Source organism: Apteryx mantelli, chromosome 3, assembly GCF_036417845.1.
Source record: "Apteryx mantelli isolate bAptMan1 chromosome 3, bAptMan1.hap1, whole genome shotgun sequence".
NCBI lineage: Eukaryota > Metazoa > Chordata > Aves > Apterygiformes > Apterygidae > Apteryx > Apteryx mantelli.
In genome coordinates, this window is record NC_089980.1 from 79,797,017 (window position 1) to 79,816,358 (window position 19,342).

Genomic DNA, 19,342 nt, shown 5'->3' on the forward strand with positions numbered 1-19,342 from the left:
ATGGGAAGTCAGCTGGCTTTGGATGCTGGCAGGGCAGCAAAGCAGATGCTTGTCCTGTCGGTGCCCATGTGCTCTCTTGCTCTGCCGACAGAAAAGTCAGGTTTCTGGTAGCAGGAGCTTAAGAGAAAGAGCAGTACAGAGTATTATAGGTTTGAAGTAAAATTCCAGCTGGCACACTCATCACCCATTTTTCTGTTAATGTCTTTGTTCTTGTTAACATGACAATAACCTTCCCCCTTCTGTGAAGTTTCCTATTAAAACTCATGTATTTTCATGAATATAGCCCACAAGTTAGCTGTAGAACATTTTACTTCAGCAGCACTGAATGTACAAGTTTTGTTCTTTCTAATCTAATCTAAGCAGAATCCTTCTCCTCAGAGTGGAGCAGAGCCCCTTCCCCCTTTCTCCAGACATGGATCACAGTTTAGTCTCTTCTGCTAGCAAAGAGAGGGATCCTTTTTCCATTCCCTCTTCTGGCAAGCAGTAGTCTTCTCCTACAAGCATAAACTACCTGTGATCAAATTAAGGAGAAAAAAAAAAAAATCAGATGAAGTAACAAGATCAACATAAGAGGGAGAAAAATCTTTGTCCCATAAGAATATTTACTGTACATAAATTTAGATTTTGTAAATACTACCATTATCCTAGGCTCACAAAACATAATAGTAAAAACAGATAAGGGAAAAAACAGTAATGGAAGCAGTAGTAGAGTGGTGCATGTGTTGGGGAATCAGGTTGCTCCTGGCTTAAAAAAGATGAGACCAAGCTGGCAGGACAAAGATATTTGAAGAAGCACACAAAATAATATTAAGTTAGGCAGGGCCGAAATTATCAAACCTGAGTGCTCAAACTTGAGAACAGAACAGGTGTCCTCAGATTCTGAAATACTAAACATCCAAAATTGACAGGGAAATCAAAATATACACTGAATTAAAATATCTAGGTGTGCCAATATTAGGCACCTAAGTTCAAAACTTAACTTTCTACTAGATGTAGGCAAAAGTTTTAAAAAGCTTAAAGACCCAGTAGGGACATTGTTAGAACTGCCTTTGTATTACTACTAATTTCATTTACTTGTATGACATTTGTATGGTGTCAAAACATTTATCTGCAAGCTGCTGGGACACCTGTTTACTAGAGGAAGTAAGCTAGACTTAAGATGCTAGGCTAAAAATCAAGAAAATGTAAATTTGGTTCTGCTTCTGTCCCTGACTGCATACACAAAGTATGTGAATGTAAGCTGGGCATAATATCTTCTGACCTATTTTAGTTTCTATTAAAACAGCACTTGCAGGTCTCTAGTATCATTCTTGTAGAAACAATACACAGATTTGTTTAGAGCAGTGACTGCATTTAAGACTTGCAACCTAGATAAAGGAGACAGACATAAGCCGAGAGGGAAAGAGAGAGATGACTTCCTCAAAGGCGCACAGAAGCTAAGTGCTAGATTCACGTCTTCTCAACTCCTGCCTAGTGTCCTGTGTCTGTAAAGAATATGCTGCCTCTGTGAATTTTAGAAGAGACTAGCCAAAGATACGACAAAATCTGCAAAAACAAATTAAATAAAATGTGAAGAAGCACTTTGCTGAAAGCCTTTTGAGGTAGTTTCAATTTGTTTAGCAAACAGCTTTTAGAAAGGATTACCACTCAGCAGCTCAAAATATTCTCTTCAATAGCAAAGCATCTTACTCTGACATCTCTTGAGGCCCAAGTCTTTCTTAACAAATTACTTGTTCCTTAATGCAATCTCTTTAGCTACTTCAGTTTTATCCTACTTGATACCTCCTCTGCTATAGGTGCCATTGTTTATTCCCCTTTCTCAAATACAAAATCATATTTCTTTCCATCAACATAATAGCATTTCTCCAAATAAAAGCAAGTTACCTGCCATTAACAGATGTCCTTCACCACAAAACTTTCAAGTCTTTAACCATCCTTGCATCCTGAACAGCAATGAAGAAGTGCTCCAACTTTTCCCCTCCCTACTTTTTCAAGGTGGGCACCTACCTCTCTAGATGTCTGTAATGCACCTCGACTAGTGTTTTAGTGCAGTTTCATTAATAGTTATTTAGTACAGAGTGGAGAGAGCATGTGGTTTTCCTTCTCAGTGCTGCAGGAGCCATCTTTGAATTTCATTTTGAAACAGCTTCCCTCCCTGCCCTGTACGGAGAGTAAATGAGCTTTGGTTCCACTTGTACATCAGAGCTCAAAGATGACTACAAAAATACTAATTAACAAAGACAAGTTATTAAGAAAGCAACACCAGTTATTTCTTTAAAAAAAATCACCAACCATGAATTCCAAATGATAAAATGATTGACAAAAAACATTGTTTTTATCTATAAAGATGATAAAATTTAGGCAGCTTAGCCCATTATCACAGTTACTTTTTTTTTTTTAGGCTCACTTATCTCTCCTGTGAGATAATACTACTTAGTCTGTGCTTTAATTTGAAATCAGATAAACTCTATCTAAGCACAAACACATCTAAACATATGTTTATAAACAGTCTTCAGAAATTGGATGCCAGAAGCTAAAATTCAGTGCAATTTGCAATTCACTACCGAGGAAGAGTTTTGTGTCATTTATAACACTTATAATTCAAATTTATCTCTGTTACCCAAAGAGAGCAAATCACCACTCCAACACTAGGGACAGGAACAAAGAAAGCTCTCTCTGGATTCCTAATGCAATAGGGGTTTCATTTTTATACATGCTTAAAAAATTATAAAGCTTCAGGAAAAAGGCAGAGTGAGGAGTTTCATATTTTAATCAGCGTTGAAATAAAACTTGTAAGCTTACCGAGCAAAATAGCCTTGTCTTCGTTCCTTCTTCTCTTCCTTGGTCTCCATTATGTACAGTTATATGGGCAAGGTGGGCGGCCAAGCGTTATGCTTTTTCCCTTCGGTACCTCATATCCAGGCAGAGTGCCCTGTATATAACATTTTAAAAACAGGAAGTTCATAAATCAACATGTCAACAACACCTACACACACTTACATGGTAGTGGAAATGCAACTGACCTGGTGACAAAGCAAAGTAAAACTTTAACCAGTGAATGCTTGCCATGTGATATCGATTTAGTATACAGTAAGACAAAAGACAATAAATGCACTTGAGCCAGTTTCTCCAGCAGAGAAAGAGAGGCATACTGCAAAGGAGGTATGCCAAAGACCACTAGCAAGTTTTAAAGCCTGGAAGGATTAAAATCTTTTGCAAGCTGTTAAACAGTTTATACCAAAACCTCTTCCTGGTTTCACCTGCATTATAGACAGGAAGATAAAAAGCAGGTTCAGAAACATCCAGGACAAACACTAAAACCAGAAAAATACATAATGTTCACTTCATAACAATTTTGTTAAATAGTGAGAAATTAGAAGTTTAAAATATTGAAAAAGAGGAATCTACATTCTGTGCACAGGTTTGATTGTTGTGAACCATTAAAAACAGAGGGAGAAACGTGAGGGACCAACATCCTGCTTTCCAGGTGAATTGTAGCCACCTGGAGAAACAGTGGAATAGAGAACATTTTCTGAGAAGTTAAAAAACACCCAAAAGGAGACCTCAGTAACACTGCAAATGTAACATAAAGACATCTTTAGATGAACACACAAAAATCTCAGTATTTATTTGCTTATGACACCAGAATCATAGCAACATTGCAGAATGCAGTACAGAGGCACTTGTAAACCAGACAGTGGGAGTTTCAGAACTGCTGGGCAAATACTGCAATTAATGCTATGCCACACCAATTGTTCCCAAAGAATCCTACCAAGATCATTTTACCCTCTTCCAACCTCCCATATACATTCAACCCACCCCCATGGCCTGTGCCCATGCACAAAGCAAGTTAACTTCTTGAGAGTTCTTCTTCAGTACTCCAGATTTAAGTTTAAACCAGAAGTTACTACTGAATACTTTAGTCTATAACAAACAAATGGAAGCCACAAATTATGCATATAAAAAGCAGAAAAATTACTGTGACATAATCAGTTCCCATTATTTTTCCTGTATTAAAAGATCATGAGCTACAAACTGCCAGATGTCACCAGAAGAGATAATGTAGTAAAAACAGATTAACCTATTTGAAAAATTCAGAGAATATATTGTATTACATTCTACCTGTAACACATGCCATAATTTTCTCTCCATGTATATGGAGCATCGGTCCACAGCAATCGAAGTCTATTGCTTCAAAATGCACTTCTTGCTTATTAATTTTGAATACAATCAGTATATCACAAATAATCTAGTCTCTCTGATCTCTATGCACCTACATAGAGTCTTACAGTAATGGTCACTATGCAACAGCACTCTTCAAATGGCAAATTTGCCTGTAACAACTTTGGATTTATAAATAGAGTACTATTTTATCCAGGAGCCATCTCTGCAAGTTAATGCACGTTGCAATCTCCCACAGGACACAAATTTACCTGATAGTAGGATAAGAATAGTATCAAAACAAATTACACTGTCCATATGTCCAGTCTATATGAAGGTACCATGTTTCCTGAGAATTTCAGTGCATCCTCAGTCCCCCTGTTTGGGTGGGCCCCCAGAACCTCAGAGGATCAGCAACCTTGGCTTTGTTCACACTCCATTTAGAGTCACAACAAATCTTCAAAAGCACACCATTGTCACCTCTATAGCAAACTAAAAGAGTTCAAATAAAGAGGAAACACTTTTTTCCCCTTAGTCTATTTTGTCTTTACTGAAGGTAAACACACTGTGGTGTATGCATGATGGACCATATTTGAGCCTCCTGACGCTGATATCGAGAAGTATCAAGTTACTGTAGAGTACTGAGATACTATTAAACCCATGGACAGGTGGACAGTGGGACCCATGGGACACAGGGAAGTGGGAAGAGCAGGTGCTCTCCTCACCTCACTGAAATATGATCAGCCAGAAAGCATGGAATCAGCGGAGGGAAGTAAGATCTGCCCTTGGGGACCTCACCCTGCCAGAGAGGCGGTGGCTGCTCCTCCCACCCATTCCTCTTCCCCTCCCATGATCTACTGATCCACCCAGGGGAATATCAGCTCTGCCCTGGCACCTTGCTGGCGATGAAAGGAGCACTGCTGAGCAGGGAGCCAGGAGGAGGAGAGGGGTAGAAGCGGCTGGGACACCAGGCAGGAACTGGAGATGCTGCAATAGGTGTCAGCACTGAACAATTCTGGCATTGTTTAGATTGCAAAGTTTGTTGTTTGTCTTCATTAATGTGAAACAAAGCTTTAGCCACAAAAATGCAGGTATAAAGCCTACACTTCCCACATCAGCTGTATGCATATGCAACCCAAAGTCTTTTCACAAAACAAACAAAAAAGCCATCCACCCCCAACAAGAACTACAAAAACAAAGTAAAATTCTGTTCAGATCAACGGACACTCAAAAATTGAAATGTTACCATAGAACAAAAGCAACATAAAGGCACTCAGGTGAAAACTCTTAAAAAAATTAAAAAAATAAAATGCACAAACGTCTCACGTCCAATAACCGATCAATGAAAGTTTTCACAGTAGAAAAGTATCTCAACATCGGGTCCACTCTGTTGACTTCTAAAACTTATTTAGCTCACTTTCTTAGAAGAAAGAAAAGAGCTGTTCTAGGAAGGCATATTTAAGACTGAAAATTGTACTTTGAAAATGCTTTCTTTCAGCACTACTAGAAAAAGCAAAATGATTAGGAGCACAGACTTCATAACCTCCAGGTTATGCTTTTGTTGTTCGGAATTTTTCATGTACTAGCTTAAAAAAAAAAAAATCCTGAAAATTAGGAGGATCACAGAGCAACCTTCAGTAACTGCTACCAAAAACTAGTATTTTGAAAGGCCCATTTCAGCTTCTAGGTCTTTAAGCAATAAAAGCAATGTTTACTCTAAAGGTTATTGGTGACATTTTAAAGTTACACCAAAATAAAACAAACTCCCACCCTACCTTGGACATAAATAAATAAGAAATTCCAGATACTCTTCACTAGCAGTAACTCCTTAAAATATTGTGAAGGATGTGTGATTAGAATGGCTGTTTAAAAATCTAGGTTTCATGGTTCCTTCTTTCTGGTGAAGTTTGAATCATGCCAGCCAGCTACTAAAAATGTATATATTTGGGGGATGTTTATATGTTGGGAGACAGATATGATACTCGATATAAAATGAGCACTGTCCAAGTTCAAATGATGACAGAGCTGATTTTATAAAAATTTCAGGCTCGGTCAATTCCCTTCTAAACTGAAGTTGTAACATACAATGAAAAGTTTGTATTATATGGCTACAGCAATGCTAGATTCTTTTATTAGGTAATTTCAAGAAGAAAGATCTTCCTGACAGGTATACATTTAATGACCTGTTAAAATTTGTTGCTCTCAAAACTGAGCCAGTGTTAGGTAACACCTCACCTGATTACACCTAATTACACACACAAGAACAAAATATATACAAATATATACATACCATATGCTTTTTGCTGTTAGTCTTATTGCTCTGGGCTTTTTCATTTATATTTTTTTTTTGAAGGAGGGGGGGAGATATTTGCTCCTTCCTCTATTAAGGCACGTTGCCAGGGAGCTACTGAGGATGATACCGGGAGTTGACAACCAGGGTAGAAAAGCAAAGTCACAAAAAACAAACAAATAAACAAACAAAAATTCACAGGAACAGACTGAGCTCCTGACTGCAGAGTCACACCACTGTGATGGCAACCACTCTCCCAGCACCTCCAGAAACACTGCTTCCAGCACTTCCAGAAACGCCGCTTCCAGCTGTGCTGTCCACATCGTCACCTGAAACCTCGCAGCAGCAGCCCTGCCTCACCCACTGCCTGCAGCTGCCCCCCTTACCCTTGGGCAATCCCCAGGCACGGCACACGCAAAGGGGCAGAAGAGGCAGATGTCCTAGGTGTAAGGTTAACCAAGGAGGAAAGGAACTATGGTTCCAAGGGGAATTTAAAAACAAGCAAATATGTGAATAGAGCATCCCAAGTCCTCTAAAGAGTTTGATAATTTCATCTAGTTTTCACTTGTTTTTCTCTCTCCTCTCCCATTTCTCAGGCCCAAAGAATTGCTCCTTTCAGTTTAAGTAGTCTGCTTTCTTAGGCGACAACAAGGTACAAAGCATTATCTCTGCTTGCTGCGCCCATGGATAAGCATCCAGAGCTGCTGCCTGCTGGCTCTACGGCCGCAATCTTTCAAATGCAAGCATTGCTTTCCAAAACCACGCACATGGACAATGGCACGTCCAACAGCACTAGCAATGCAGAAGCCAGTGAAGTATCTGATTATTTTTAGAACATTCAACGGACTTGACAGATGGCCATCTATGCTCAAAGCACACAAGTCCTGGAAAGACACACAGAGAAAAAAAAGCCTTTTAGACTGTGCGATTCTCTCTCTATATATATTTAGGACCCTGTAGTGCAAATGTCTCTCAACCTTTGATCAGATAGGAAAATGCTGTAATTCTCTAGTTCACAAATGGGGAATTGAAGTACAGGAAGTGCCTCCACACAGTCAAATGAGAACGGAAGGGCAACGCACATAAGCATCCTCACTCTAATTCAATCAGCACAGATAACAAGCAGCAATAAGGATGAGGGAAGAGACTAATTTGTCAAGGAGCCAATTATTTTCTGTGTAAAATTTAAGCTGACACAAGCTATGCAAACTATGCACAGTCTCACATTTATTTGGCTCTGCAGGCACTTGCATAGAAATTAATGCTCAGATCCACAAAAGAAAATAAAAAGCCTAAATTCCTCTCTGCATCTAGGTTTAAACGGCTCACTCAATGCTCTCAGAAAGCATGTAATGGAGCAATGAATTGAACCCAAGTCCCAGGGTAGCATCCTGTATCATAGCAGGGGTCGCCAAAGGTGAGCAACAGTGGCAGTGTGCAAACTGCAAAGAGAAAACAGAGGTGGTGAGAGGCCTGCACACGTATTTTCCATAGCCAGAAAGACCGAGGTGATATGATAGAAGACTCCAGGTGGAACAGCCAAGCAGACAGTCAGGCCAAAAATGTAGCAGTGAAACCCCACTACGTAGGTGGAACAGCCTGTTGTCTAGGCCTGCTGCGTAACCTGCACCTGCTCTCTGGTGTAGCATCTTACACAAAATTAGTTTTGAATTTTTGCTTCTGTTTTACCTCTGCCTCTGAGACTACAGACAAATGACATGCATCTGCTCAAATGACTACATATTTCCTTACCATCATCTGCTGCAATACAAGCATTCAAATGTTGCCACCCGCCTTTTTCGAACATGAAGCATCACTAAGGATTCTGCTTAGACCTGCAACCGGGAAGCAGACAGAGCGCCTTCATACAGTTCTAACAAGTCTGCTGTGTACACACGCCAGTTCGGACCCCTAAAAAAGTGCACCATGACAGATGGCAAGGATTATACCAACAGGTCAGTATCAGGGCCAAAAAAGGAAAGAAGATATAACACTGAAAGCAATATTAAAAATTTGCATCTAGCTCGCAAAGGAAGGAATGGTAGAATTACAACAAAGCACACATTAAGGGAAAGTATTTTTAGCGTACTAGTTCTGAAAACTAGTTCTGAAACCAGGCACTCAGGATTGCTATATGTGCCTCTGGAAAGCCCAAAGCAGTCTCTAGGGCACTGCACAGATTCAAGTAGTTACCCACACCAACAAAAGCTGCAGTATTGGGTCACACAACACATTTAAGTATAAGGCAACAGAAACAGGAGAACATGGAACAGGAGAAGCATTTTAATTTGCTGCCAGGTCATATAGATGCATATAATTAAGTTTCACAAGCCAAAGCTGGTGAAACTTAATCAACTCTGAAGAGTTTATTAGCACCTTACTTGAGAAACGATAAACTTCACAGCATTTGGTTAATTTATGTCTCACTGACTAGATTAACCAGGTTAAGTTTTACTGCTTTTGTACTCTACTAGTGTACTTCATTTGGTGTAATAGTAAAGGGTTCAATTATATATTTACATTATAATTACCACATAAATGTAAGGGTATTTCCAAAACATGAATAAGCTCTATGTTTACAAAGAGAATAAGCTCTATGTTTACAAAGTTTCCAGGACATTACATATAACTGAAGAGCTCTAAGCCAAAATAGGAGAGCTTCCCTACTGTGCTGAAGTTGGGGTTGATCACTCAACCTTTGCTTACATGAATAACCCTCTTTTATGAGAATAACTCCACTGACCTTTCAAGTATTACACCTGTCATGTTTCTTGTAAAAAGACTGTGCTCTTAAAAGCCCCCAGTCAAAAGGCAAAAGTTAAAAGACTGAAAATGAATTTGAAGACAGAGGGGATTTCTGGACTTCTTGTTCAGATTAAACATAAACCAGCATAACAATCTCCTGATCTCCAAATGGAGAGAAAGATAGATTTGATGTGTCTGTTCCATGCTGTGGGCTCTCAACAACATGATCAGAAATCTGGGACTGTAAAGATATGATCTGGAGAGAAGATACAAAAAGGAAACCAACACTCTTGTTCTTGAGGACTTAGCTGGAATAGTTTAGGTGGTCATTATCCCCACTATAGAAATGTAGTAGCTAATGGTCTGAGTGTTTTTGTTCTGTTCTAACAGGAAAAGAAAAAAAAAAAAAAACAGGCTAAGCTTAGATCACCTTCAACACACTAATTAGATCTGCAAGAGCCTGTCCACATGACCAGAGTAAAAGAATAAATGAGAACCCAAGTAACAGAACAATAACAAAGGATTGATTCAGCTCCAACAGACTCCCCAGCTGAATTACTTCTGGCTTACTTGGAAGGAGAATTTTACCACTAAGTCAGGCTATCATGTTTCACAGAAAATAGGAGGAAGCAAAAGAGGTACCAGAAATTCCAAGTCATGAATGTCAGTTGTCAAGAAATAAAAATATATAGATTTAATCTTCCCTTTCTGACAGCTGAACACTACCAAATATATTTTCCATAAGGAATAAATGCATTATATTGTATAATTCAACTGTTGTTGTTAGGAAGAAACAGGTTAAAAAGTACAGTTTGGAAGAAAATTATTAATGAGCAGAGTGCTATGCAATACTGAATGTGAAAGGGCAGTGCTGTTTGAAATCAGGCCATTTTGGAAGGTTTTTATTTTTTAGTCACTAAGAACATTGCTGCAGAATTTCTTGCCCATAGAAGTTATAAAAGAACTAACAACTTCATTGTCTTGCATCCCCTGTTTTAATTCATCCCGATTCAAGTAAGTGTCAAGCCCAAGTCTTCTGAAGCCAGCAGCCTTTCAGGCTCACATTGTACAGGTTTGCATAACATGCCAAATCAAAATATCAAATCCTGTGCACTTTATGGACTGTTGACAGAAAACACTGGTCTCTTCTTACCAAATACTGTAAAAAAGATACAAGGCAGCAGCAAAACACTAGCCTTTGTAGAAACAGAATGAATTATGTAGATATTGAAGTACAGCAAACCACACACGTAAGCAATGGAAGCACCCATGAATTTGCAGACTACTGGTTCCAGTTAGTTCTGAGATGCCAATAGTTTTAGCAATTTTTATTTAATAAACTAAGTCTTTCAACAGTCCTGGACAAAAACATTACTTTCATTTTACAGATGAGAAACTGAGAGCCAGAAGGACCTCGTGGTCATTCTGAAAGTTATGACAAAACCATAGATCTCTCAACCGCCAGCCCAATGGCTTACCCATTGTGCCCGTCTTTCTCAGGACACCTTTTGAAGGAAATCATCTGTGCTTACACCACATACTATGGTGTTTCTACCACAGTTTGTATTGCATTTCTGAGATCAGATCCCAAATTGATATACAGCATCATAGTTCCACGGGCAGAGAACAAGAGGAGGATGCAGTCTGCCATGTTCACAGAGGATAAGACAAATGTCACTGCTTTCCTACCTTAGAGCATGCACACACACACAAAGGACTTATCTATGTACTTAGTAGCACTCAACTACAACACTAAGTACTTGCAGTTTTCTAAAAAAATAAAAATTCATGAACATTCTACATCTACTAGCATTTAGAAAATCCCCTTAGGACTACTTTGCTTATTTAGCAGTTGACACCAGCATGTTCTTTGCTTGCAACAACCCCTAGTTTTATGATCTGTTTTTAAAAACACTTCAAAGACAGCCTGCACAGGTATGTTTTGACCTTGTCAAAACATATGCATGCAGACAGCGATGACATTGCCAGAGCTGATGATTTATGGGTTCTCTGTGAGTTCTTAAGGGATGTGACAAAGTCCTCCCAACCAAGCAAAGCAACAGAAGAAGCCAACAGATAGTCACTCCATCCTTGCACCCCCTAAGTGGAAAGCTATGAGAGTGAATCAGGCAGCAAACAAAATCAGCCTACTGCTTGGTGCCACCTCCCCTCCCTCCCAGCTGAGCAGTCAGGAGAATTGTCCTAGGTCACATATGCAGTACATTGTTAAGGGCCGCCGGATTCACAGTGTCACATATCCCAGGCCTGACTATACATCAGAGTTGCTCCTATGAATTAGCTTATACAGGACTCAAGTGGGACTTGCACTGGCAAAAAAGCAGAATTCCTTATACAACAGCTCCACTACAGAGACATATACAGCAAGTGTCCGTTCAAGATCACACGGAGCTCAGCCAGCAGAAGTGCCAAGCCAAAGACACTGAGCTTTCGCTCTCCTCTCTCAAGCTGTTGAAATATGTCCATGCAGCATGCAGTTGCTGCAAATTGAAGTATTACTGCCCTTCACCTTCTCACTTTCACCTACTTCAGTTGTTTGTTACCGCTCCTTCACCAAAAATTACCATATAAGGTACTTAGAGTCAGCAGAAGGGATCCTATACCTGCATTTCAGTTTATACCCAACATATCAGCTCAAAGCCACCTCCATCGGGCTCAGCTACTGGAAAAAGCTCTGGGCTTCGCACTGGACAGCTAAATTGCAAGCGTGCATTTACTTCTGCCAACTCTGCCATAAATAAGCAGAAAGCTAGGACAGGTGTTACAACTGCGCATGGCAACGCCTTCTGCAGTTATTTAGTTTGGTGGACCACAGCAACTGTATAATTTAACACTTTAAAAGGGGAGTGATGATGAGACCTACGGCACCACTCACAAGATAAGAGACAGACTAAAAAAGACCAACATGTTCTCAGTTTCACAGCAAATTTGCTCTCTCCTCTCTGTTCCTTCTTCCCCAATCCACTAAAGGTATTTATATGGAAAATGAATATATTAGAGGTACAGTAGAAAGAGACAAATGTTCTTACTTTGAAGAGTCAGTTAAAGAAGTACAAACAATAATGGTGCAGCTCAATGCTTGGCCCAAATACATGCAAAATAAATTACCTTCTACTTATAATTACTGCAGATCCCATTCCCAAAATGCTTAAGCATAACGTTAAGTTTGTATTTGAAATATTCCCATTGCACTCAAGAGGATTTAGTAAACACTTTCTCAATGCTTTACAGAATAAGGCCAGGCAACAAGAAATTGTTAAAATATGCATAACTCTACCAGTTTAATGGGAGGTATTGGAACTGGTCAATATTTTTCAGGTTAAGTAGGTTTTCCAACAAAATTCATAATCATGCTGTGAAAATTAGTGGAAACTTTTTTTAAATTAAAATGTAGCTACCATGCTGAAGTTTTCAGGAAAAAAAGCCTCAAATTAACAGCCCACTGAGACTAAACTGATTAACATTAAAATATTTCCTCAATTAAAAAAAAAGGGGGGGGAGGGGCAGGATACAAGAGAGAACTACAAGCAAAATTATTATTTTCAAGTCGCACCTCGAGATCCCTTTTTCAATCAACCCTGGTTGCAAGGGCTCTTGATCATGCAAATCCTAGTTTATGGCTTTTCCTCTTTCACTCACCTCCCAACCAAGAAACAAAGCAGCTGAGAAAGGGGTGCAGGGGGAGAAAGGAGTCTCACAGTAATGCAATGCAAATGTTTTCCTATCTGAAACACAGTTAAGAGAACCAAAATGCCAAGTTTCCATAGCAACCTTAACTGTGCCACATTGCATACACTGTATATTAAGTAACATATTGAACAGCTTAACTGTTCAGAAAAATCCTGTATGTTTGTAACCTGGAGAATTAACACTGGAAACCTTCACTGTGCATTTCTTAACTCCTTAACCTGAGATCTTTATTATATTACAGTGCTTTGAAAGCAACATTATATTACATCAACATACACGGTTTAACAGGTGCTCAGATATTGCAGAGTTAGGTGCATTAAAATTACAATGCTTTGACAGTACCATCTACCCACTGCATGGTCTGAAGTCTGTTTTAGAAGCAGCAATGTTTCTAATCATTTCATTCCTCCTTGCAAATTCCTTTAGGTACTGCATAATGAAGAATGACTTAGTTCTCTTGCCCTTCTGCAACATCCTTAAAATCTTTATCATCTTACCATTTTTCCTTTCTCCATCTCAGGATTCCTGTAGAACACTACACACAGCTTCTGGCCTTGTACTAGTAGAGAGCCAACTTGTGCCACAGAAGGCAGAAACTCCTAGCTGAAACTAAACCAACCTTGCCATATAACACAGCACAGTTACATTTACCTGCATAACTACAGAATCTCTCTGAATAACAACTTGCTTCTTTCCAGTAAGATTTTCTCTGCTTTTCTGTGATCTAGCCATTTGTGAAGAGCTAAGTCTACTTGAAATTATTCACATGAATACGGTTAGCAACCTTAATACTAGTCAGAGAAAACATACCCACCTCTGCAGTGACAGAACAGTTGTGCATCTTAAGATAACTAATCACTAATGCCTGTAAAAGCTGTCCTTGCCAAAAATCTGTGGAATGAAGGCCTTAAAGTAAATATAAACTGTCACATTTGCTTTTGTTATCATCACTTTTTTTTTTATCCTCCACTGGTCTCCCTTCTTTCTTCCCTCCCTCTCCAGTTCTCAGAAGGGTAACAAATTCTCAGTTCAGAAGGAAGCGCGAGAAAAAAGGAGGCTATTTCTATGTACACAGAAAAGCCAGAACAAATGACCAGTTCATACAAACCAGCTATACGCTATCCTTTCCTCAGCATATCTAATCTGGACTTTATTTGCTCAACTCTGGATGCGTTCATTCAGTGAAATGGTTCAGGGCTTGGTTAACAAAGGAAAAAGGAAGTTTGAATCAAGGTTGATTAGAGTTGAATTAGAACAGAAACATGGAAACTTTCTGGTAGAACAATAGCAGCAAACATTTTACCTTCAGATAACTCAAGTGTTTCAAAAATTATTATTAAACTGTGGTACTCTTGTTTAACAAAGCAAGCTGACTTTGAAACTAAAATTCAGAACATCTTACATTGAAGGCACCAGCATAAAGTATCTCAGTGTTTTTGAGGCAAACATTCCTTTTTCTTTTTGCTGGCCAAAGGAAAAGAAAAAAAATCACAAAAATTTACCTAATTTTACAAATAATTTCAATTCCTCCAGTGCTGCATTTTCACTGAAGAAATTTCAGCTACATTACTAGACACTCAATGTCGCTGAACTCTGTACTTGTGGAGAACCACATCAGCATCAAGTGCATTCAGAGGGACTACTCACTTATATGAGTTATATTTGTAATAAGTAAGTACCCAGTTGCAGAACTGGGACCTGAAGACGAAAGCCAATAACTTTTCTTTCATTTCAAGTTACCGCTCACATGGCTGGTAACGGTGAGCATTTCAGACTGCTTAACACATTCCAGGAGAAAATTTTGTCTTCACTTGTTTACAGCTACATCAGAGTAATTGCTTGGGCTTCCTCAAGTTGAAGTCAGCCAAAACAGTTAGCCTGTTAAGGACAACATTTTTCTGTCCATGTTAAAGCCTCTTTTCTGAGGGACTATCGTGCTTCCACGCTTGGTGTCAAAAACTAAAAATTTGGCAGAAAGCAATTCAGACCTTTTCCTAGTCCCTCTGAAAATTTGTCCAAACTGAGTAGAGATGCAAGCTTTTTATAAAGAGAGGAAAATGCACTTACACCTAACCAATCTGGATGTGTTCTCAATTTGCAGTTAAAAAGCACTGACACACTATCCATAGGAAATGTATTATCCCAGACCTAGATACATGCCCTTATCAATAACAATTACAAGATTTAGGATAAAAAAGGTACACTTCAAATCTAGAATACACTGCTGGACTAACATAACGAACAGGCAATAAGTACATGGCACTGGCTTTCTACAGGTCAGTATAGCTTTTCTGAGGTATCTGCTTGCAGAACTTGCCAGAGCGAAAAAGAAAAAGGGAAGAGAAACAGAAAGAAAGATGCATTTCAAGGCTAGATAATGCATCATCCTAGGGCCTTTCAGTGAGAAAATTATCATCCACAGCTTTTTCATCACAGCAAGCATGCAATTCACAATTGTGTAACAATTCATTTATACTCACAATAATAGCTAATCTGCAAAGGCTAAGGAAAAAATAAAAAGCAAGAATTCAAAGCAAATGCTATGCGAGATGAAGAAGAAATCAAAAAACTTAAACAGTTATAAATCATTGTACCAGAAAAAACTTTTATTCTAAATGCTATATAATGCCGACAGCAAAGCAGTTAAGAGTTAAAACTATACTCAGTGCTGAAGGTAAAGTCCTGATTTCAGTGACATTCACCAAAGTTTGATCACTGATTTCACTGGGACAACTAAATAGAAAAAAACAAAATAAAAATCCAGAGCCAAAAGAAATTACATCCAAAAGAGAAAGTGATTTTTTTAAAGGCCAGTTACCATTTATTGAGAGATGACAATCATTTTGCCAAAGAAATATATTTCCTAAATTATTTTTCCATTTTCTTCCTGTAAGGGCTTTAACATCATCCAAAATCATACTGGTCCACATAACATCAACACATTATAGTTACCCAAGTACAAAGAAATACACACATCATCAGAACCACCTTAACATCAGGTTTATTGTTATAGGTGGCCCCTTCAGCTCTGCTGGCTTCCACTTTGTAGACCTCCTTGGCTTTCTGATGGTATTTTCCTGGACTACCCACAGTGGTCCTCAAATGTGCCTCACTCCTATGGGAGCGAGGCCAGCTCTGCAAGGAGCTCTGCACAGAGTACTTCACTCCCTGCATGATCTGGGCCTGCATTTCCTTCCTAGAAGAGTAAAAAGTAACTGAATGTGCATTTCTTGCTTTTCTCATAAACTTAATCTGGAAAACATTCGGGGTTGACCAGAAGGACTAGGAACAGTTTTCTTTGCAATATGCTTTTCCATAGCTCACTATTTGTCGAGCTCAGAAGAGGCTCTCCAATATGCATCACTGCAGCAGGTCTGGTTGTTTCCTGGGGTTCATGTTAGCTATCCTTCCTGCCGTTTTTGTAGAGGACTCTGGATTCCTTGAAATTATCATCCAAGCAGAATTCCTGGAGAAAGAGCTTTCATGGGACTCATGAATCTTCCCAAACCAGAAACAATGAAAAACTTTGAACCAGCCTGATTTCAAAAAAAATTTTTACATGCTCTTAAAAAGAAAGCTGTCAAATGGATATTTTTTTCTTAAACACAAATTAAAAATAGAATTCCAACAGCATTTGCAGTAGTTAAAAAAAAAAAGGTCAAAACACAAAAAGCCCTAGAGGTATTTATTGAGATTTCTCCTCCAATTTGCTGATGTTATAAAGGGTGCTTTGACTGTTCCGCTTTGCTTTTGAGACCAGTCTCCAGCCCTCTTCCTGTAAAACTTGCCTGTTATCTGCCAGGTTCAGCCTAGGGACTGGGAACCACCACAACAAGGACAGGACATGGCTAGTTGACAAAACAGTGAAACTTACTACTCCCACAGTAGTGTCAAGTGCACAGTGTCAACAGACTGGGAGAACAGAAACCTAATCTCCAGTTCCTTAATCTCTTTTAATGACAATGCATGTGTTACTTCTGACAACAGAAATCATGCATTACAAAGGGAAATGTAGTTTTTGAAACAAATGATCCACTTTTAAGTTTATCCACTGAGTGATCAGTTAGGGGCAGAGGCTCATACTGATTCAATTTTAAGGAATCCAGAATTCCTGTATTTAAGAAAATAAATTTGCCCCAATGAGGAAGCATATCAGCAGTAGCCCAGCAAGGGAGATTTTAATTTCAATCCTTAAGCATGGCTGTGGCAGAAGACAAACATAGATGACACTGCGAAGTCTCATCTAACCTCTGTAAAGCAATGTAATGATGCTAGCCATCTCCCAACACATACCCCTAATAATAAGCACAAGGACTGGAGAACAATTCACTGCACTACGCAAAAGCCACCGTTGTCTTTCTCTTGTGGTTCATAATTCATCTCCCAACCAGTCCGATGATTAGTCAGACTGCTTGCTATTTGACCCCTCACATTTTGGTGGCAAGAGAGCTTTCCATATTAATCAGCTGTTACACCACTGTTAATCATTTGGCCCATATCGGCACAAGTGACTGGCGTATACCAAACAAAGTCAATCTTTCATGACATACCTGGGCACAGTCCAGCAAAGTTTTCCATAACAAAGTATGCATTAAAGTTTTACCCGTTTGGTTCTCTATCCATTGTCATGAGGATGTGACGACTTGCACCATGCATTTCCTGGACATCTCCTCCAGGTTAAAAGTTTTAGGAGCTGGGACAAATGCAATTGCCTGGATTTCATGATACAGGTAATCAAATTATCCCTGACAGACCTGAGCTGCTACCTTTAGTCCTCAGCAGCTTCGCTGGAATGTGCTCAGTCAGCAGCCAGGATGGGGAAAAAAAAAAGTCAAACATTGTTTATGTACTATAGGGGAAGAAAATTATTTTTTAAATATATATTCTAAATAACATACAAATCACCATAATGTGTTCAGCCTACCCAGGTTCAATCAAACCTAACTAAACTCTTCAGCACTTCTGTGAGTCAGCCAAACCTTCGTGAGGAAGTGTTAGGAAAAGCTTTGGCCATTCTCTGGCCTACAAAGGTTTGCAGGGCTTGGTACAGCTACAAAAACCTGTACAAAATATCACATCCAGCTTTATTAGAAGTGCCAGAGTATCTGGAATGACTACAACCACTTAAAAACATTGCAGAAATGCCACTTATTAAGTTGATGGTAAAATAAAGCCCTTGCCACCACATCGGGGCATTACTTAACCAAGAGACAATAGACGACTGCTACCCGCTGTGTTATTTAACCTACTTTTTTGCACAGTGACTGCTGACACAACATGCAAGCACTGCTGAATCACTGACGATACCTAACTGCTCCTTGTAGCACCCCCTCCAAGGAACGCCCTACGCAGATCCCAACCAGCTTCTGAAATCACAGAGCCACCTAGCCAGGCAGGAAGTCCTCCATACCTGTTCCCCCCAGATGAAGGGGGCAGCAACAATTTATAAATATTCATACTTCTTTTTTATCAGCTGCATTTAGAGTATTTAAATAGAAAACAAACCAGAAAGTGAGACAGATGGCATGTGGTACAGAAAGCAGAAGAAACAGAGAAGAATAGCTGCAGAAAGAGACAGCATTGTTAGAAAAGGTTACATTTAGTTGGAAAGTGAGTCAGGGAATAAATTACCCTTTCTTTAAGATAAGGTTGGGTTCAAGTAAATAGAAGCTCTCACTGAATTTCTGCAGAACAAGGCTGTGATTTCCCATAACTGGTACACTGGGACAGCTTGTAATCTGCCCTCGAAGTCTTAGATTTTTGGGAAATGGCTCTCAGACATCTATGGAAACACTAATGGAAGCTCCCAAAAGCAGCCACTTCTGGGAGAAACTACTGGAAGAAAAATTCCCTTCTAGAAATTGATAACTATTAAAAAAAGGCTTCTAAATCCTACTCAGTGGATAAGGAAATAAACAAACATTCCTAACTTGACATCGTAAACAAAAAGTATATGCAATTCTGGGTTGTGTAAACAGGCATAACTTCCTTGCTCAACTCTGATGTTTTCTGTTCTCATAAACAAGGTTGATACTACCATTATTTGAATATCATGTGTAGTCAAGACTCTGCATTTCAAAAAGGATCTTGAAAAACTGTAAAACATACTAAGAGCAGCCATAAAATGGCAACAAAAGAAAAAAAAAAGGCATCCTAGTAGGATCTATATAATTCAATCCATTCAGTGCATCAAACTAGAGGCCCAAGGTAAGTTAACTATGTGTGCTACAGAATAACTGAAAGCAGGGACTAGCTTAATCTAGCTGACAAAACCATAAAACCACATGGAAGTTGAGGCATGCAATACAAATAAAAAACACTGCACACATTAAAACACACAATAAATAATGATTAGAAAGGCTTATTAAGACTATGATGAATTTTCTATCCATTGAAAGCTCCAAGTCAAAACCAGGAGCATTCCTGCAAGACAAGCTG

At 39.1% G+C, this 19,342-nt stretch overlaps 1 protein-coding gene across 4 annotated transcripts in view; it reads right to left on the minus strand.

The window, feature by feature from the left end:
- The window catches only part of NCOA7 (nuclear receptor coactivator 7), a 97,372-nt gene that overhangs the window by 74,944 nt on the left and 3,086 nt on the right, over positions 1 to 19,342 (minus strand). For all 4 annotated transcript variants that reach the window (XM_067293772.1, XM_067293769.1, XM_067293770.1 and 1 more), the window contains exon 2: positions 2,803 to 2,932. In XM_067293772.1, coding sequence (XP_067149873.1) covers positions 2,803 to 2,852 — 50 coding nt within the window. In that variant the 5' untranslated portion in view covers positions 2,853 to 2,932. The remainder of the gene's footprint in view (positions 1 to 2,802; positions 2,933 to 19,342) is intronic.